General features: G+C 38.1%; 1 protein-coding gene across 2 annotated transcripts in view; it reads right to left on the reverse strand.

Moving 5' to 3' along the window:
* Ophn1 (oligophrenin 1) overlaps positions 1-22,523 on the reverse strand; it is a 359,638-nt gene that overhangs the window by 15,009 nt on the left and 322,106 nt on the right. For both annotated transcript variants that reach the window (XM_028883891.2, XM_028883889.2), the window contains 2 exons: positions 12,837-12,984; positions 7,440-7,760 (listed from right to left, as the gene is read on the reverse strand). In XM_028883891.2, the coding sequence (XP_028739724.1) occupies positions 7,440-7,760; positions 12,837-12,984 (469 nt within the window). The remainder of the gene's footprint in view (positions 1-7,439; positions 7,761-12,836; positions 12,985-22,523) is intronic.

Raw genomic sequence — 22,523 nt, forward strand, 5'->3', positions numbered from 1 at the left:
TTTCTCTGCCAGTACAATATGAATATTGGACTGTTTTGCAGATGAATCAGCAGATGGTATCAGTCTGTAAACCTTTACCTCTCTCTGCTGACTTTTGTATGTTGCTTTGGAAATACCATGGAAGCCTCAATTTCTTTATCAGTTTCCCCCTTCCTTTCTTCCTGTTACCTCTCAAGAAATGGATTTCCATTTCATAGCTCCCTGTTGCCTGCAGACAATACCCAAAATGCTTAAGTTGGCATTCAATACCCTCTTCCATTGGGCTTCAGCAGTCCTTTCTGATCTAGCTTTCCACCGTTCTTCTTCACATATGCTACAATCCAGACAAACATTATTTATTGTTCTGTGTGCATGTCTTGCAGTTAATCATCTTTCCAAGATACTCTTTATCCTATTCCCACATGCCCAAATTTGCATCCGCTTAAGTGCCATGTCTCTTAGGAAGCTTAAGATTCTCCAAGTTCCTTTCTCTAGCTCGTAAGGCACTGGTTGTCTTGTACTTTGAATCTTGTACTTTGGCTCTTTGTTTTCATGGCTCTTTCTCCCCTATTAGAATGGGAGCAACTTGAGAGCAAGATCCAGGTGGGACTCATCTCTGTATCCCCAAGAGACCCAAGTAAACTGCTCTGCGTGTAACCGGCAGATATTCAACAAATATTTATTGAGTAAAGAAAAATGCAGTTCAGTCTTTTAGAAGGACAGTGAAGAAAGCTTTCCCTTTTTAGGCTTCCAACTGAGCTTTGTAGGACACACAAAGCATAATACCCTCAAGCTTCAAGAGCATTCTGAAACCTAAAGTAAGTATTCAGTATACTGGGAATTTTGTGAGGGCATTTGTGTCCAACAAGGAATGCATACAAATGATCTGATACGGTTTCCCTGGGGTCTGAAAGTCAAACTGAGATGAGAAGTCATAGTCATGGGAAATAAGTGAGAGCACTGTGACTCAGCAGTCACATTAAAGGGCCAAACATGGGTGCTCTAAGAAGTGAGGTATGAGTGAATACCCTTGAGTAGGACCATCAGAGGATCCACAGACCAAACTAGACTTGAATTGAGCTAAGAAGAGCTAAAGATCTTTTTTTTTTTTTTTGTCCCTTTCCTCCCCAATGCTTTTTTCTTTCTGGGTGTTTATCACCCGTATAGACAGGCTAAAGACAAAATATGTAGTTCTGAGGTGTTTTCTTCAGCTTGTATTTTACATTTGAGGTTTCTCCAAGACTCTAGAATACAGGAAAGCGGATGTCTCTGTCTTGTAATCTGCCACTTCTTGAGCCTCTACTGTATAACTAGGTGCTTTATAGGCCACATCTACCTACCTACACACACACACACACACACACACACACACACGCTCTTCACTTGCCTGTAATGGAGGTGCTATCCCACCCTACTCATAGTGGGAAATAGAAAGTAAAGCTGACCTAATTACAACAGCCTACTATTAAAGCCAAACAACTCCTTCCATTTACAGGGTAGTTGGAATGGGACAGGTATACACATGCCATTCTTCCTTGTTATATAGCAATCCAATGGGCACAATTATGAACCTCTTTTACGAATGAGAGGTTCAGAGAAGTTATGATTTACCTGAAATACCACAGCTAGGAGAGACAGAGTCAAATGTAAAACACACATTGAGGGAAGTAATGGAGGATGGGGTTTAACCACAAATTCTCTCTAGTCTAGAGTATTCCACCAAATTGAAATCATTTTAATTTCTTTTGAATCTTGGTCCAAAACATGGATTACAAAATTACTGGCCTCTCCAAAACATTTTGTTACTTCTTTTCCAATCCTCTGTCAAATGATGGTGACCAAATATCTTAGCATGTGCAGATTTATGGAGATGCAACAGTCATCAGTTTTTGACTTTATGCAACTTTCTTGTACCTTTCCTTATATCCACCTATACCCAACCTTGGGCTACAGAGCAGGGAGAATATTGTTTCTTCCTATAGCACACCCCCAGCCTTCTAGAATGATCTCTTGCTTTCTATGACATTCCTCCATACTCACCATATAGCCTTCCTTTCCCCTTAGCCATTAATTATCCTTATAGAACAATTTGGAGTTAGACTCCAGGAAAGGCAGAGAATGAAAACCAAACAGTAGATTACTAAAGCCTAAGTATAATAAGTCCAAACAAGAAAATGTGGATAATAGCCAGCAACGCCCATTACTGCAGGAGCAAGTCTGTTCCTAATACTTTTAGAGCAGATACAAATGCCACTTACAGCATTAGTCACCCCAGTGAAGAATTGATGGCTGTGTGACTGAAAAAGGTCTTGCAAATATTCTTCCTTCAAGCCCAGGAGCATATCACCAAAGAGAAGAAAGCCTCTGAGCAGGGCTCTTAAACCCACATGTCATAGGGCCCCTCTGTGTGGTATGCCACTCACTTTACTATCTATACCTTAGGCAGAATGAAGGGCTTCCTACACCCTGCTCTTACTGGAATGCTCTCACTATCACCCAAGAACATAGCTCACACTGGGATGGAACTGATAGCTTATGGGCCATTCTCACTATGAACAAAGGGAAGGCAGAAACATGGCTTTTCATCTTGGTCTTTCTCTTTGCTTAGTTTGATATCTGAACGAATGTACAAATATAAGCAAAAGGCATATAGCCTTTGTCCTCTTCATTCTCCCCAAAGTCCTAAATCTTTTTTGTAGAAACTACACACTTGCATTTTGTAAAGCCAGAACCGATAAGAGAAAGTAGCATTGAGGAAACACTACATGTTTTCTCTTACATGTAGAGCCTAGATTTTAATAGATGTGTGTGTATGGGGGGTACCTACGTGGAGAGCCACAAAAATAGAAAGTGGGAAGAGTGGAGGAAGACATCATAAGGGAGGCAGGAAATAGAGAGAGTAATGTAATACATATAACAGGAAAGAAAGTAGGAGGGAGGGCTAACTGGGGAGCGAAAAGGAACGAGTTAGAGGAGGCACAGGGAAGGATAGTGAAAGAGAGCAAGAAATGGCAACACAGTATAATACACATGCATGAAGATGCCATGATGGACCATCCATTTGTTTAAACGCTAACCTAAAAAAATAATTTAAAAGATAACAATATCAAATGGTCAAATGGAGACATGCTAATTTTATATACCTCAAAGTAATGCCTGACAGAAAAGAAGGTGGCAGCTAAGGTAGAAAAAACATAAGACTAAGGAGTTAGAGAGATGGTTACGTGTTTAAAAGAACTTGCTGCTCTTGTGGAGGAATCATGTTTGATTTCCAGCACTCACATGGTGGCTCACACCCATCTATAACTTCAGTTCCAGGTGACCCAATACTCGTTTCTGGCTTCTATGGACACAAGGTGCACACATGATACATACATACACACATGCAGACAAATGTCCATATGCATAAAGTAAATCTTTAAAATTGAATGTGTTATAAAGCATCCCAAACATCTAGTTTCCAGCAACATCTATGCATATTATAGCCCAAGGGACTGTGGGCAATTTGTTTCATGTCTGAGTCACTCTTTCTTTGAGATGGGTAAGGTAAAACCTACCTCACACATTTACCAGCAATAAAAATATTTAATGAATAAGAGAAAGCATACATGTCCTTATCTTGGATAGAAAAGGGTCCTGAATAAAATTCCATCAAGAAACAATAGTAGGTATCGCAAAGTTACTTGACTGTCATGGAAGTAAGCCCTTTAACATGCACCACACTTCTGCTATTTCTAATTGCTTTGAGGGAAAATGTGGAGAACAATGAAATGCACTCACACGTTAGATCTGTGAAAAGCATAAAGCTGGGGAGAGGTTAGGAGAGTGACACATTCAGAATAGCGGATGCAACAGAGTATCTTCAACAACAAAGGTGAAAAAGAATAACAACTGCTTGGTGTAGAGTGGGTAAGCAGAAGAGACAACTCTCTCTCCAAGCCTGCGGTTCAGGTTGCTTGTTAGCACACAGGGTTAATCATCAGCTTCAGCCCAGAGGGAGAACTATGTGTAGCAACTGATTAACTGATAACTCTTCTGGTGTCCAGGAACTTACCATGAGCATCAGCGAAACTAGGGTGGGAAGCAGAGGTGAAGAGATAGGTGGGGAAGGTTTAAAGATGCAACTATACCAAAGATTTGGCTATAGGCCTCCACCATGGCCCAACCCATCCCAGTTCTAGTTCTGCCAAGGCTGAAGGCCAGAGGCTTTAAGGGAAACTGTACCACATAGGCTTGTTGCTAACTGATTTAAGAGCAAAAAAAAAAAAAAAAAAAAAAAACCTGGCAATGCTGCAGCTCAGACTGAGAAAGCTTGGATGACTCTGGACAAGTCAGATCAGTTCTTATATTAACTGATACCATTAGATCACAGCTGCTGCTGCCAGCAGCCCAAAGGATGGGAGTGTGAGAGAAGCAACAGAAGGGAGAGCACAGGGATTTCTATATCCAAAGATGTTGGAGGCAGAAGTGATGTAGAAGGCTAAAAGTTACTGTGTGTGCTGAGCTGACAGGACCTGGCTTGACAACGGGCAGGGCAAAGTTTACCATGGGGGCAGAAGTGCAGTTACCCAACTTTCTACTTGGTTAATGTGATGATCAATATATGACTTCTAAACTGAAGCAGATGTCTCCATAGATGTCTGGCCTTTCCTGGCTGCCTCCCATAAGAGGCAAATTGTAGGGAGGAAAGACAGGACAGAGGAAGAAAATTAATAACATATTTCATTTTCTGATTATGAGCCAGGTATTTTGTTTGTTATGCCTTATAATCCTAAAAATTGTTTGTAGGTATTCTTTTTCCCATTTTAAAGCTATAAAGCCCAAGGTACAGACATGGAAAATAACATGAGCATACAAATGCATTAGAGGACCAAACCAGAGAATTAGAAAGTGTCAATTGCTCTGTGGAAATCTTGCTGGCATCCACACAAAACAGCATTTACCAAACTGCCCAAAGACAATGCTGTCAGCATGTACTAAGCCTGCCACAGAATTTCTTTCCTCCGCTTTATCTGGACAGCCTTGTTTTTCCTCCAACTTCTTTCTGCCTTTATGTATACTCTGAAATATCTCCCTCCCTCCCCTCTCTCTGTTTCTCTCTCCTCTCTAGAAAGAAATCTGTGGTGCTATTCAGCATGTGTGAAAGGCTCCGTGCATACTTCTCACACCAATTCCATTCCTGGTATTTCTCTACTCTCCTGCTTCCCAGTTCCCAACTCTACACCACATTTATTTACACGTGCTCTAGCACTGTGCTAGTGAACAGTAACACATTCCCTTTGAAAGGATCTCTGGCTAGGTGCAGTGGTGCATGCCTATAATCCCAGCATTCAGAGGTTCAGGAGGCTGAGGAAGGAGGATATACTGTACAAAGCCTTAATGGGCTACATGTTGAGATCCATTATTCATAGTGACAGAAAAACAATCCTAAAATTTGTAGGAAATATGAAATAACATAATCAAAACAATTCTAAGCAGAGGAAACACAGCCAGAGACATCACATTAGCTGACCTCAAATTAGACTATAGAGCTGTAGTAATACACCAGCTATTGGCACAACACAGATATGTAGACCAAGGAACACGACAGAAGAACCAGAGATAAACATGCACAGCTATGGAAAGCTAATTTTTGATGAAAGTGTCAAAAAACACATGCTGGAAGAAAGACAGCCCTTTCAACAAACTGTCAGCAAAAATCAATAACTCCTTGCAAAATAATGAAGTTAGATTTCCTATCTCTCAGTTTGCACAAAAATTAATTCAAAGTCGATCAGAGACCTAGATTTTAAACTGGAAACACTGAAACAAAGGGTAAACACTTGAGAATACAATTACAGACAACAAATCTCTGAACAGGAAATAGCCCAGGAACTGGCAAATGGAACCACATGAATTTAAAAACTTCTGTACACCACAACCACCACTACCACCACCAACAATTCAGTAGAATAAACAGCCTAGAGAATGGGGGAAAGTCTTCATCAGCTAGACAACATACAAGGAGTTAATATCTATAATAAATAGTTTTAAAACTTTAAAAAGTAAATACAAAAAAACCAGTTATCAACTAGAATATGAGCCAACAATCTGAACAGACACTCTGGTGGTTGGAATAAGAATGGGCCCCATAGGCTCATATATTTGAATATTTAGTCATCAGGGTGTAGAACTGTTAGAAAGGATTAAAAAGATTAGGAAGTGTGACCTTGTTGGAGGAAATGTGTCACTCGCAGTGGACTCTGAGGTTTCAATAGCTCATGCCAGGCCTAGTCTCCCTCTCTCCCTGTGGATCAGGATGTAGAACTCTCAGCTATTCCTCAAGCATCATGTCTGCCTGCATGCTGCCATGCTCCCTGCCTTGATGATAATGGACTGAACCTCTGAACCTGTAAGCAAGTCCCCAATTAAATGCTTTCTTTATAAGAGCTGACTTGGTGGTGGTGTCTCTTCACAGCAATAAACAGAAGTAACCCAAAACAGGATAGTTCTCAAAGGAAGAATTACAAATGGTCAATGAATATCTTTTAAAATGTTCAGCATCTTTTTCCATCAAAGCAATGTAAATTAAAACAACTTTGAGATCCCATCTCACCCGGTGAGAATGGCTAGCCATCAAGAACACAATGTGGGGAAAGAAGAAGACTTACATACTACCGGTGGGAGTGTAAGCTGCTGAGGCCACTGTGGAGAGTAGTGTGGAGGCATCTATAAAAGCAAACATAGAACTTCCTTTTCCCCAAGCTCTACCACTCCTGGGCATGAACTCAGAGGACTCTATATCCGACCACATCATTTGTTGCACATCCATGTTCACTGCATCTCTATTCATAACAGCTAGGCCCAGATGTCCATCAACAGATAAATGGATAATGAAAATGTGGTATCTATACACAAAAGAATTTTAGTCGTCTATAAAGGAAAAATTAAATTTGCCAAGAAAATGGATGGAAACAAGAATCAATTATTTTAAGCCAGTTAACCCAGACTCAGAAAGACAGCTGCAGTATATTGTCTCTCATACGCATATCTTAGTTTCTAACTGTGAAATACACCTACACAAAAAAGTAAATATGAGTAAAGGGCAGGAAACTAGAAAGAGACCCATGTGACTAGGAAAAAGGAGGCTCTACGGGAGCAAGTAAGGTAGGCAATAGAACCAAGTGGAAGGGGGAATATTGAGGGTAAAACTATACAGCAGGGAAGGGGAAATCAAGAAAATGGGGGATCAATCAACTCAAATGAAATGTGTATTAAAACCTCATACTCAAACCTACTAATTACATTGCAAGCTAATTTTAAAAATTACAATTAAAAAAGCAAGGAATAGGAGGAAGCGTGACAAGAGGGAGAGAGGGAGGGCGGAGCAAGGAAGGAAGATACCTTTAACCCTAGAAAGTTTCCAAGATGAAAAGTACCTTGGTTCAGTTCTGCCTCCCATAGAATTGCTAAACATTTACCTTCCTTGTGGTGAGCCACTGGCCGGGGAGCTGGTCTCTTTATATGGAAAGAAGGAGTCTTTGTGGGTCCAGAGCCTGGCACAGGTCCATTAGTGGCCTTTGGAGTAGTCTTGGTCCCTCCATCCTGCAACCTAAATACCAACTTCCCCACATCCACCTCTGGGCTGGGCTCGGACTGGCAGTCAGAAACAGGTCTGTTTGGGGACTTTCTTCCAGGATCAGTTTCCCCACTTTTCTGAATGGGTAGTCTGAGGTGCTGCGGTAGTTTGGGGGGATCCAGGTTGCTAGTGATTGTACCATTAGGAGTTTGATGGGTTTCATCTGAAAAAAGTTGGTAAAAAGAAGAAAGATTAATGATTACCTTCAAAATTGTTTTGTTTTGATGCATGGATACATACTTAACTTTGAAAATCTGCACACTTTGAAAATTGTTATTATTGTAGTATAGACTGACTACATCCCACAAGAAGAGTATGCACCCTACCCAATTTGTATATAGTCACAGGTCTCATTCAAATGAGGTTCAATTAAAGATTTTATATGATTTTCACCAACACAACTGAATAAACACTAGTATTCCAAGCTGTTTTATTCAAGAGGATGCAATTTAAAAAGGACAGAGTGCCCAATCAATTGCTTAATTTACTTTTTCTAAATAAGTGCATCAACTAATTCTCAAGTAGTTCTTTTAAAAGCATTTTTTAAGGTTTCTCAAATCTCAAGCTAACAAGCCTAATAGAATTTAATTTCTTTCTCCATCCATGTAAAAATATCTTCAAATAGCCAATTTACATTCTTCCTTTAGCCATTGTGGTCCATAATTTCCTATGCCCATTAGAATAGGCATTTAAGTGATTCTGAATATAGTTAAAGCTTCAGAGAACACAATAACAGCCAGAAAATCTTTTGCTAGAAAAATAAGCCCACACACATATATTTAAAATTCTGAAAGCTAACCTTAAGCTATTCACTGTCCCCAGAAACAATCAACGAATCCCCCAGATTAACAATATCTACTATGGAAATTGTCACCTTCATTAATAATAGGAAACTTAGGGCTGGGATTAACAACTCAGTGATAGAGCACTGGTATAGAATGTGCAAGTTTGTGGGTTTCATTCTCAGCACCACAAAAATAAATTTAAAAAGACATGTAAATAAAGCTGTATTAGAGCTCAGTAGTTAAGCACATTGTCTCTGTTCAGCAAAAGGAGAAATTTGAGAGGTGTATTCACCAATGATAACACAGGGATCTTATTTGTAACCTGTTTTTTGTAATAAGACAATGGGAAAATTTAAACATTGACTAGACAGCTAATCTTAAGGAATTACTGTTCTGTTTTCTTTTCATTTAGATATAATTGTTATAATGATCATTTAGAGTTAATTGTTGAACTCTGGCTGAGAAACGGGTGGAGAGTATAAATGAATCAAAATTGTTCAGAAAAAACAACAGCTTGGAGGAGTAAAAATAATCATGCTTTGTTAGAAAATATTACATGATACAGGCTGAGTACGTTATACTTAGGAATATAGATGTTTTTATATTCATATATATACATATATGTTCACATATATGCATGTAACAATAATCAATTAAAAAGGAGACCAAGATTTTGAAAGAGAGCAAGGAGGAGTATATGGCAGGCTATAAAGAAAGGAAAGGGAAGGGGGAAATGATGCAAATACATTATAATTTCAAAAACAAATGCTAATTTTAAAACAACAAAATATCTTTAAAAAGCAAATAATAAGTTCAGTTTGTCTTGAGCATTTATGATAAAAGATGTGAGTAGCTAGATCTTGGTCTATGGTAGCTTGGTGGTATTTCATTAAGGCCTGATGTCACACTTAAGAATATGAACATACCCCGGGTAGGAGGAAAGGAAGCAGTATCAAATATATGTTTCCAGAACATCCACTTGGGTTCAGAATGAAAAGCAGATTAGGGCAGACAAGCTAGTGGTTTGGGGACATATGGGAATGCTGATGACAAAGACCTGAACGGAAACACACCAGTAAAGAAACAGTCTTTTTGTTAAAAAGGTAGAATAGATAGATGTAAGGTGTAGTTAGTTGCACATTCCTGTAATCCTAGCACTCAGGAAGCTGAGGAAGAAGGATTGAAAGTTCAGTTCTAGCCTAAGCCACATAGCAAGACCCTGTGTCAAACAAATAAAACAGATTTAGAATGACCAAAGATTTGATATAGGATATGAAAGGGTCCATGATGATGGGGGAAGGGTTTATTAAAATATTATTTATAAACAGAATATAAATTTGGAAATCAAATAATGAAATGCTACTTGTCAAGAAAAGTGGTGAGTAGGATTGGTTCCTATTTAGAATGGTGCTGAGGCACATTTTAAGAAGTATAGTATTACATTTAGTAGGCATATTGGATTTGGGATAAAATGTAAGGGTGTAAACTGCTGCCTTCTAATTTGGTAGTGGTGTTAGCTGAACAAATTACTTGCCTTCTCTGAGCTACAAAGGACTTCCTGAAGATCAGGAAGATCCTGAAGATCATACTGTAATATTGAGGATTAAATGAGATTATAGGTTCATAACCACTTAAGATGCCCAGAATGAAAAGGTCAGATTACTGTAACAAGCACTGATCAGAATATAGAGAAATTTGAACCACTATCCTTTATTGGTGAGAAAGTAAAATGGCATACATGCTTTGGAAATTAGCATGGTTATTCTGCAAAAGTTTAACTTCAGAGTAAATATATAACTCAGCAATATACTCAAGACAACTGAAGTCTGACATTCACCCAACAACCTGAATACTCACAGCAGTATTATTCATAATAGCTAAAACACAAATACAACCTAAGTGACCATTCACTGAGGAATGGATAAATATAATGTGTTACAGTCACACCCTGTAATACCATATAGCAGCAGAAAGTACATACACCCTAGAATAATTTGCTACCTATATAGAATATGAGTCCATTTATATGAAAATTTCAGAATAAATAACTCTCTAGGGATAGAAAGTAATTGCCAGAGGCTGGAAAAAGAGGAGGAATTGGAAGGTTTCCTTTTGGAATAATGCAAATATTTTCAGATAAGGTGGTTGCACAAAATATATCTTACTGAGATTTACAATTTAAAGGGGTATATTTTATGGCCTGAGCATTCTTTATCAGACCAAAAACAAAAAAAAATTAATGTGTAGACTGTAATCTCACTGAAGATCTGCTACAAAGCCCTCACCATAGAGCAGGGCAAATTGAACTCCAGATACAGGAAGTGGTTAGTTCAAGTTACTTAACAAGTTAGTGACCAAAATGAAATTAGACCTTAGGTCTACTGACACCCAGTTCATTCATTTGATACATTCATTAACTGGACACTTATTATGTAGCAAGTGTTGTGCTGGTGTAGGGTATAAAGTGCTAAATAAAAGGTTCTGCTGGTATAAAGTTTTTGCGAGGAAACATTATAAACAAATTTATTTCATAAAAATCTAATTATGGGGCAACAAAACAAAGATTTAGCACTCCCATCCATTTTCAACTTTCTCTTCCTCCTTTATGGAAGTGATTTCTTTCTATTCATATTCCTAATACATCCATTCACTCCCATTATAAGCATGTACTAAACACACACACTGTATAGTAGGGATTGTTCCCAGTCCTGGTGATAAAATGGATTTAACATTCTGAGGGGAAAAGTAGATACTAAATATGTCATCAAGTAGTAGCAGGTGACATGAATAAAACAAAGCAATGTAAAGGGATAGGAAGGAAGATTTTACTTGGGTGCTCAGAAATGGTGTCTACAAGGAGATGGCATTTGTAAACTTGAGACCCATAAGGAATATCAAGGCTCATGAAACTAGAGGAGAGAGAGCAAAGGGGACAGAAAAGTACATAAAGCAAGTTCAGATAGATAAGCAGGGGTCACTGAAAACAGCATAAAAAACAAATTTTATTCGAAACATGAAGAGAGGTCACTGAAAGTTTGGAGCAGGGGGAGTGAGGTCATGTGCTTCCCATTTTTGAAAGGATGGACAATTTACTGGCTGCTTTGGAGAATGAATTAGAGGCATTCGAGCAGGCCAGCACAGACAGCGGGGAAGAGATGGCACAGCCCCAGCGTGTGTGGTCCAAAGGGAAACTAAGGATTTAGCACGTGATGTCCATCCACAGCCAAAATGAATTGTGATGGATCTAATGCAAGAGGTGAAGGAAAAGAGCCACCAGGAAAGACCAACGTCCTTGACCTTGGTATTCAGGTGACTGGAGCTGAAAGTTGTTTAGAAGGGAGGGATCACAAAAGGAGTAGGGTGAGAAGCAATATATAATCAAGAACTGTGCTTTGGGCTGAGGAAGAGGTGTGTAGCTTAGTGATAGAATGATCACTTGTTATTGTGCAAAGTCTTAGATTCCAGCCACCACCATTAAAATAAAATACAAATCAGGTTCTACTCATCTTGAATTTCTAATTTTAGAGGTCAGTGAGTCAATCTGTAGAGAATAGTTCAACAGATTTTGAGATAATAATAAAAGGGAGAACAAATCCTGTATTTAAAAAATTGGAGAGTCATCTGTAGCATTTAAACGATATTTACACACAAGACCTAGAGAGATGATATATAAAAACAGCATAGGGAAGAGAGTTAAGACCTTTGGAGTCTTCAAACATCAAAATTAGAAAAAAGAAGGAAAAGCAGTAGAGGAGGATGAGATGGAATAAGAAGGGTCAAATTTAGTGTTCTGAAGGCCAAGTCCATGAAGAGACAGGAGTTAACTGTCACATGTTGCTCACCAGCTCACAAGAATAGTGGGGTGCTTGGTTTGGTCATGTGGAGATTTTAGGTAACCTTGATAAAGTAGTCTGAGTGGAGTGGCAGGGAACTAAAGCCCACTAAGGAAAGGTGAAGTCTCTTCACGAAGAATAATCAATCATTCCATTGGATGATGTTAATTTTTCACATAGCCATATCTTTCTCTATCCTATAAGCTCCACGAAGGCAGGGCCATGTGGCTTAATTTCATTTGTCCTCTATCAAATTACCTGGAACATGGCAGTTATTCAATCCATTGTAGCTGTATTTAAATGACATTCTCGGAACATTAGCAAGAACCTTGTTCACATATTTCAATGTACAAGACGAACACGCCTAAGATTAACTTGGATTTGCCACTAGCCTTGCAAGGGATCTTGTAGCTTCCATTAAAGATTTACCTCTGCCCCGTCAAATGCCAATAACCTAATTTCCTCTTAGAATACAAACTATAAGCTTTGCTTCTCCTGACTGCTGGTAAGCCAAAGAACTAGGAAAGGTCTATCATTGTACGGAGAAAATAGCCACACTCCCATTTCTGCCCTTCAATATTTTCTTTGCATGTAATTGTCATGCAGGAGCTAAGCACTGACCTTCACTTTCATCCAGGGAAGAAGTATAGAACACTGTCTTTTCTCTCAGCAAACGCTTCGAGATTGTGATTGGTTTGTGCCTTCTTGCTGTCACTCGAGGTGGAGGCACTGGAGGTACTTGGCTGTCCTCAGGTGGACCTAAATATATCTGTAGAGAAGGAAGGAAGATACCCGGGTGACAATTAGGCAAGGTACTCACTGATGCATTCCAGCACTGTATCTTGTTGACCATGTGAATACTAAAATGGTTAATGGGAGTGGAGGAATTTTCTTGCTTCCTCTAACTACCAGCAAGTGTTCAATGTCTCCTACCTTGATGAATGCATGGAACTGACCCCCTCAGTGTGGAGAAAGAGTGCAGATAAAAAACATCAATGCAACCCTGGATTTTATATTTAATTACCAGTGAGACTTCAGGGAACATCTACCTGAATCTATTTGAGCTTCAGCATCCTCTCTCAATTGGAATATGAGGATAATAGCAACTACCCAATAGGGTTGTCAAGCCGCTTTGTATGGGTGAAGGTGAGGGTAAAGGGCTACTAAACACACTCATGTTTAGTACATTGAGTACATATACATATATGTACTCAATATTTCTAAAAGGACACTTAAGGATCTAGATATGTTGTTTGTCTCAATGCTGAGGAATAGAAAGAAGAAAATTGGTTTTCTCTCAAAATTATTTTGTTCTCCTACAGAAAATTTCATAATACGGCATGTTCATTATTTAAAACATAAATAAAATTGAGAAGAAAATTCAAAGTACCTTGGATATTATATATAAGATGAGCTGGAGGAGTACGAGAATAGCTGTGATTAGAATTGTTAACATGTGGAATGCCTGTGTAAAAGTGTTAGCAGGAACATTGTATGTACAATCACAAGCCAAATATATTTCATGGTTGAAAGTAATAGACAATAAAATAGTACATAGATGAGTATTGAGCCACATAATTCTAGGTCATTCCTTTGGTTCTCCTATCAGAGACCTAAAATAGCTAGATAGCATTTTTGTGAGCTTCTGCTGCAGTACTGTACTAGTTACAAATATCCCTTACTATACTTTACACATACCACAACCTTTGTATTGACAGTTCTCTCTCCAACTATCCATATAGCTTGCTTGCTCTGTTTGGTAGGATCCCAGTCAAATACACTTCTCATAAAGACTTTCCAACTCAGTTTATCTAAACTTTGATGTACCTCCCTCTACCTAACACTTCCTATTTCTTTCTTCCCTTTTTATTTTTCGTTGTTTTGATGTTAGCATTTATCACTTTTTAATCATACATACATAAATACATACATTTAAACAAACATTTTCATTTAGTTTATTTTCTGTCTCCTAACTAGATTTATTATTATTATTACTGTTGCTGCTGTTGACTCCTCCTCTTCTCTCAATCATCTCTCTGCACCCCCACCCCCCACCAATGTCTCTTAAACATTTCCACACCCAGTATTCCTCTTATCACAGTCAGACCGCATGTGTTCTATTACCCTCCCTGCTCTTTTCCCTTGAAATCTCTTTTGTCTCCTCTCACAGGCCCCTTTCTATTTCCTGGCATCTACACAAAGTCACTCCCATATAAATGCACATCTTTCAAAATTTGTTAGGATCTCTATATGAGAGAGAATATGTAGTATTTCTCTCCCTGAATCTGGGTTGCCTCAATATGGTATTTTCTAATTCCATCTATTTTCCTGCATATTTAATTATTTCATTAAATATGATTGAACATAATCCATTGTGTATGTGTACAACATTTTCATTATTCATTCATCTGCTGTTGGACATCTAGGCTGGTGCCTTTTCCCTGCCATTGTGTACAGAAGAGCAGTAAACATGTGAGACCTTTGGGTAAATGCTCAGGAATTGTATAGCTGATTCATATAGTAGTTTTATTGCTAGTTTTTGTGCTAACTAGTTTTATGTCAACTTGACACAAGCTATATCATTGAGAGGAGGAAACATCAACTGAGAAGATGCCTCCATAGATGCGGGTTCAAGCAAGCCTGTGAAGCATTTTCTTAATTAGTGATTGATGGAGGAGGGCCCAGCCCACTGTGCTGGTGGTCCTGGGTTCTATTGGAAATCAGGCTGAACAAGCCAAAGGAAGCAAGCCAGTAAGCAGCACTCCTCCATAGCCTCTGAGTCAACTCCTACCTCCACGTCCCTGCCCTGCATGAGTTCCTGCCTTCATTCCTTTTGAGGATGAACTGTTATATGGAAGTGTGAGAAAAATCAACCCTTTCCTCCACAAGTTGCTTTTGGTCATGGTGTTTCATGACAGCAACAGTAACCCTAACTAAGACAGTTTCTTTCTTGCTTTGTCTTACCCTCCCCGCTTCCTCTGCTTTTCTTTCTCTTTTTCTTTCTTTCAAAACTTCCACACTAATTTCCATTATGGCTGTAATAGATTTTAAGCTTTATGAAACAAGTCTACTATGTTCACCACTCTGTCTCTGAGACCCAGAAGAATGCCTTCACCTGGTGGCTCAAAAAATCACGTACACTTATAAATCAGACACACAAGGGCAAAGGCATCCCCTTCTGGAAAACACCATTTCAACTACTTCTTTCTAAGATATGGCAATAGGGCCTCATTTTCTTCCAGTCTGACACAAGGGGGGTAAAGGACAAAACCAAACAGAAGAAACATATGTACCAATGGTTTCTGAGCCATTGAGAATGTAGCAGTGACAGTTAGTGGTTTCTTAGAGATGACAAAAACCAACAAGACCAGTCTTTGATCACTATCACACTGTCACATGTCAGAGAAGCATGCAGACAGCAGTGCATGCAGGGGAAAAGACAAGGAAATAAGAAGTAACCATGGAAAATACCAGAGAGGGGACAGTTGCACCAGTTATCAAAAAGTCAAAGTACTTCAGTTTGCAACACCAACAAGGTTTTTGATAGAAGTTAGTAAGCTCATTCGAAGATTTATAGGAAATTGCAAAGGACTTAACCAAAATAATATTTTACAAGAAAAATGGAGTTGAAGGTCTGCTATTACTCGATTTTAAGCCTTATCATCGACACCTATGATAATCAAGACAGTGCAGCACTGCCATCAGTGTCAAGATGGATCATTGGCTACAGAAAGTCCAAACAAAGTCCTAATAGCTATACAGATGACTAGATTTTTTTTTCAGAAAGATCAGCAATAATAATACAATAATGGAAAACTCATAACAATAGGTTGTGACAATAAGAATATGAATCCATATCTTAGATCATAGATAAAAGGTAATACAAACTTTTTCTATGTCCAAATATATAGGCTTAAATGAAAAAAAATTCTGTTAAAAAAGTCCTTCTGACTTTGGCATGGAAAAAGATATCTTAGACACAAACATTTATAAAAGAAGAAATTGATAAGCTAAAACTAATTTATAGGCAAAGATTGATATATTAGACTTTATCAAGTTTAAAAGTGTGCACTTATGGCAAACATAAGTAGAGGTTTGGTTTCATTAGATCATCAGGGAAATGCCAAAAATACCTACAGTAAGATCCTACTACACACTTATCAAAATGATGAACTGACAGAGAATATCACATTGAGAAGGATATGGTGGATCTGGAACTCTGACTCCTGGTAGGAATGCAAAAAAAAAATGTGCATTAGGGGTTGGCTAAGTGCAAGTAGCTCAGTAGTGGAGTGTAGACCTAGCATGTTCAAGGCCCTGGATTAAGTCCCCAGCATCACATGATGTAACTCATTGAAAGAAATCATCTAAATGGTCATATAACTTTTGAAAATATTGAATAAATAAATAAATAGTGCAGAACAGAAGTATCCAGGCCCAAATGTTTTAACTGGAAAAGTCTACTCTCTCTGTCTCTGTCTCTCCCTCCATCCCTCCATCCCTCCCTCCATCCCCCTCTCTCTCTTTCTCTCTCCCTCTCTCTCTCTCTTTTGCTCTCACTTTCGTGTGTGTGTGTGTGTGTGTGCGCGCGCGCGCGCGCGCACGTGTGCATGTGTGTTTAAATAATGAGATTTTCACAGCCTTTTCCAGAAAGTAAAATCACAAAATTATTTGAGGAAACAGTTTGACAAAAAAATCTGAAAACATTAAACATTTTATTACCAAGCAACCTAAAGAAAAAAAAAACATTAATCATATAGCCTTATACACAAATGTTCATTTATCTGTAATATTAAATGTTTATAGCAGCTTTACCTGTAATGTTGTCAAGGTGCAAATAACTCAAAGATAATGAAATCATGGTAGATGGAAAGACATATTATGAGGAAATAAAAGTAAGAAACTAGTGATTTGTACAATTACCAACCTCACAATAATTATGCTAGATAAATAATAAAGAGCAAAGTAACAGTACATACATGTTTTATGCTACATGAAACCTCTATGGAAGACTTGAATTATTATCAGAATAGTTATGGTAAATTCAAAATTCACAGCAAAAGAAAAAATGTCAGTAAGCTATATGTTTCCATTTATAGGAGAATGAAAATGAACCTGTGCTGTCAGAAAGTGATCAGTGGTTTCCCACGGTAGGAGAGATGTGGTAGAACCTCCAAGGAGACAGAAAGAATGTATTCAAGAAAACAAATATGCCCATTGTCTTGAAGGTGGTGATGATTTCAGAGATGTTTAGATATGTCAAAACTTACTAAGTTGTACACATAGTAAGTGTGCTTTATCTTACATAAGTTAAAATTCTATACCCCTATAAAGCTGCATACAATCTATACATCTATCAATAGCTTTAAATGTTTCTCGTCTTAGTAAGACTATCTCTGTATTAAGATCTTAAAATATTTCACCACTATTTTTCTAATTATTGTTTTCTTCTTTTAACACTTAGACAACATATTCCCTTCAGAGTTATTTTTGTGTCTCATGAGAGAGACATAATCCTAAGCTTAGCAAATATAACAGGCAAATTAGCATATTATTAGCCTCTACTATAAACCTTAAAACTAATCCAATTATGCTTTCCTAAGCAAAATATAAATGGTAGCTATTATAAAAATAATTCATCTAGAAAAATGATACTATTAATACATTTTAAGGTAAATTATGGGAAAATATAATGCACATAATAGTCAATGAGCTAATATCAAATAGTAAGAAACAAGCAAGCTGCTAAAACAGAAAAATGGACAAAGGTTAAAAAGGACATATGAAAAAGTAGAAAAAAGAAACAGCTCAGAAACATGAAAATGTAACAGCTTCATTGGCAATCATAAAATGTATATTAAAAGAACATTATACCACATTTTTCCATTAGACTAATTTATTACACTGAACTAGTAAATAAATGGATAAAAGTCATCTTTATAAGCTCTGTTGAGAGAGTGATTTGTTTTAGCTATATTTGCATTCATTCAAGCAGCAACTTTGAATGTCCCTTTCATTTTCATCACTTCTAGGACTCTCATTGAGCAAAAAACACTGACATAATTATATGCTGATAACTTCCATGCAGCATTCCTCAAACAAAATTTTTAAAATCATATAACATGAAGCAGGTCACAGAAATTATGATTCAACTAGAGATGAATATTATATAACTATTAAAATGTGATGTGGATTCATAGGAAATGAAATTGAAAGATTTAGTAAATACTTTAAAGTAGCTGATAGGGCGGTATGGATATGACAGTATAATTTAAACATGGTTCTGCATGTGTACATAATGTATTAATCTTTACTTGCTTTTTACTGATCTTTAACAAAGAACCGAACTTTTAGGAATCTAACATACCTGAGTTCAAATCTCAGCTGTATCATTTATTACCTAGTCATCGTAAGTAAAGTTATTTAACTTCTCTGAAACTCAATATGCCAATCTGCCCAAAGAGATTACTCCTACTTCAAATATAATGGTCAGCTAGTAAATATAAGTACTTCTCTATCATTAATTCCCTTCTTCTCTCTCAAGGACCTATTTTAACAAGAGAATGTCCCTACTGGGGGCAATTTTGTCTTTGAGAGCATCTTTCATGTTCCTATAGAAATATTTTGTTGTCACAACTGTAGAAATGGGAATGGTATGTAGTAGAGAAAGACCAAGGATGCTGCTAAACATGTCATTCATATAATACACAGGACAATCTCTACAACCAAGAACTATTGGCCTAAACTGCCAAAATAAAGTCAAAGTTGAAAACTCACTTTATTAAAACTGAATAAGAATGGCAAATAATTACTAAATGTGGGTGGGATCCGAGAAAAATTTTAGCCTGGATTGAGTTTCTGAATATACTTTGAGAAAGTTCAGCAGAGTAAGGAAACAGAATACATGGTGTGTTAGTGTTTGTTAGAATTTTTTTTAATATCCATCCATCCATCTATCCAACCACCCATCCACCCATCCATCCAACACTTCCAATAGCACTAAAGTGAACATTATTCCTGAAGACCTCATCATTGCTACCTCTTGCTCAATTAGATGTAATTGTTGCCAAGCATTCATAACACACTAGATCAAAGGATATTTCCATTTAGATGACCCTGTCTCACACTTCAGAGAAAGCAGAGGTCCTTAGAAGGAAATACTTTCAATTTTCTGTTTTCTCACTAATATCAACACTCATAAACTCAGCTTACCTTGTCCCCAGTTTCTATTCAGGAGATAGAAACCTTCACTTGTGCCCTCTACCCCGTGTGATTTCTTCCCAGTGCCTGAAGGACCTTCTTCCATCATTTGCCACTTTTGTACATTACTAATTCTCTGCAGCATTCAGACTTATTGAACTCTCTCTTCTGGACCATTCTCCCTGACCTGGCATCATACACTTTTTCATCTTTATTCCCCAACCTGGTTGACTTTCATTGCTCATCTTTTATTTGCTCCTCAATGTAGCTCATGGTCACACCTCTTCTCTTTAAGAATGTTTTATAAATTTGATTATTTATTTTTGTGTGTATACATATTCTGTCTGCAGGTTTGTCTGTGCACTACATGTATGTCATGCCTGAAGGTCAGAAAAGGGCATCAGACCCCCAGGAATGGAGTTAGAGATAGTTGTAAGCCTCCATATGAAAGCTGCAAATTCAACCTGGCTCCTCTGGAAGAGAAGCAGGTTCTCTTCACTGCTGAGCCATCTCTCCAGCTCTAAATAATGTTTACAGTAATCACCTATTTGCCAGACCCAAAGGACAACTTTGAATCCTCACTTTGACTTTTCATCAGTATTGCAACAATTACCTAGTCCTTCTCCAACAATGTCTTTCCCATTCCTTTCTACTTTCTGTTTGATTTGGAGCCTTACCCTGTGTCTGTCTCTCCCTGGTTCCCAATAAATCTTGACATTGTTCAGGGCTGTGCTCTCAATGCTCTGGTACTCCCATGAACATAGACTCACCACAGCATCCATCCTTTAGCACTTCCCACACTCCCAGACTCATCTACATTTTTCTTTACCAGTGTATCTAGTTATTCAGTGAAGCTATGGTCAACCCAGAAGCATCTCAAACAACATTTTCAAAAGCATCACCACTTGACTCTTCTATTATAATTTCTTACCTAAAACAATGGTAATGCCCAAGCCAGAAATCTGTACATCACTCCAATATCCTCCCTGTCTCCAATTTCACATCCATTTACTCACCAAGGTTGCCTAATTACACCTCCTTCTATCTCTTTGATCTCTCTCTCTTCTGTTTACTGCCACTGCCTTAGCTCAGAGTTTTATGTCTTTCTGATTACTACATAGTTCCTAATTGTTCCTTTTGCTTCCAGTCACTCCTTTCTTGAATCTGTTTACTCTGGTATATGCTGGGTGATCTTTCTTAACTCAAATTGAATTGTGCTGTTCTTCAGTTTAAAAGATCTCAGTAATTCCTCATTGATTTAAGGACAAAGTTCAAATTAAATTCCTTGATTACCAGGAGGTACTCTAAAATCTGGTCACTGCTCCCAACCTCAAGTACCTATTTTCCTATATACTACCCCTATGCTGAGTCCTGATAGCTCTTTCTGCTCTTAGGTGTGTCTTTCTTTGACTTCGTAATACTTCTTTGCCTCTTTGGTCTCTCATTCTTGTGTGTACCCAGAGTTTCTGTGACTAGCAGACCACATATCCAATTGTGGTAGAGGCTACTCACTGCTCATCCTAACACCCATCCTCTCTTTCCTCCTTAATAGTGGTCAGTGTGTTTTAGCTGAATACCCATGCTGACATTTCTTAGCCTCTCTTGTTGTGAGGCAAGGCCATGGAATTGTTTTAAACAATGGAATATAAGTGGAAATTATGCACATAATTTTTTGAATTGTGATGTTATAAAGAAGCTGTATATGTTCCATTCTGCTTCTTTTCCCTTTGTATCTGGATGGCCAAAAAAAGGACAAATGGAACACTAACTAAAACTTAAATATTGAGTCCATGTAATGAGGATGGTGAGGTATCCTATCATGGACTGTCACCTCTCATTTTCTATACAAGGTAAAAATGAACTTCTGCCTTACTTGAACCACTGAATTTACAATACCTTCTTATAGAAGACTTTTAATATAGGGGGTTTCCTGGTACCTCACTTAATCTACTCTTTTGACTTTCAGGATTCTCCTCATGAATTAACTGCTGTGAGGAAACTTCTGCAGCCAGATGTGCTTGCGCACAAGTGTGGTCCCAGAATTTGAGAGGGTAAGGCAGGAGGATCAAGGGTTCAGGCAACCCTGAACTATATCACCTTATATTTCACCCAAAGTAAATGGACTGAAAATGAAGAGGAAGAAGAGGACAAATAGGAGAAGACACGAAAGAGGAGGTTGTGGTGATGGAGAAAACACCACCATTTCTCCATGTACCTCTACAGAATCTAGTGCACATTACATCCCAAGTATTAGTTGAATATTAATGGGAATACAAAATTCTGAGGCAATCATATTCATTTCCTGAATGTGTAAAAGCTAGGGTGGAACAGGGCACCAGATAAGAAGTTGCAGCTCAGCAACAGTTTTTGCAATGAGCAGATGAATCTTGGCTACCAGGCCCAGCTACATTACATAACAGACACCTTTTCACCATGTGGCCCACTGGAGTAGGAAAGAGAGTGCATCACACAAAGGCTCCTGAGTCTGGTTGGAGTCAGGCTCAGCTGTGTTGAGGTTTGGCTACTTACTAGCTATGCGACCCTAGGTAAGACATGAGGCTTCAGTTGTAAAACAAATATAATGACTACCTCATAGAGTTGTGGTCATTGAACCAGATTATGAGCCTAGACTGCAAAATAGTATGCTATCGATATATGGTAATAATTATAAATATTAACAACATTAAAAAGAACTGACATCTACATATACTTGGGTAAAGACAGAGGCAGAAAGAAACGTTTGTTGTCAGGGGAAAGATCAAAGGAAGGAAGAAATGGGGTGGTTGGAATGATTCTGTGGTACACTCACAAACAGGGGATATGGACTCAGAGGCTCTCCAAAGTCTCTGCCACATCAAATGATCTTTTTATCCCTCCCCTCATTATACAATCTACATCTCATTGACAACAGCACTTCCTTGAGGCCTGCTTTTCTTTAGGAAGCAGCACCAAGTTGACTGAGACACTAATCAGGAACCTTCTGAGACCTGTTCTACCAATATATCAGTAATCAGGCCTCAGAGAAGGTAAATGGGAAGCTTAAAGCTGTGTTCTGTTTAAATGAGAGATGTATAGAAAAGCAAAGGGGCCATATAATCCTGGTTATGT

Source organism: Peromyscus leucopus, chromosome X, assembly GCF_004664715.2.
Source record: "Peromyscus leucopus breed LL Stock chromosome X, UCI_PerLeu_2.1, whole genome shotgun sequence".
Taxonomy (NCBI): domain Eukaryota; kingdom Metazoa; phylum Chordata; class Mammalia; order Rodentia; family Cricetidae; genus Peromyscus; species Peromyscus leucopus.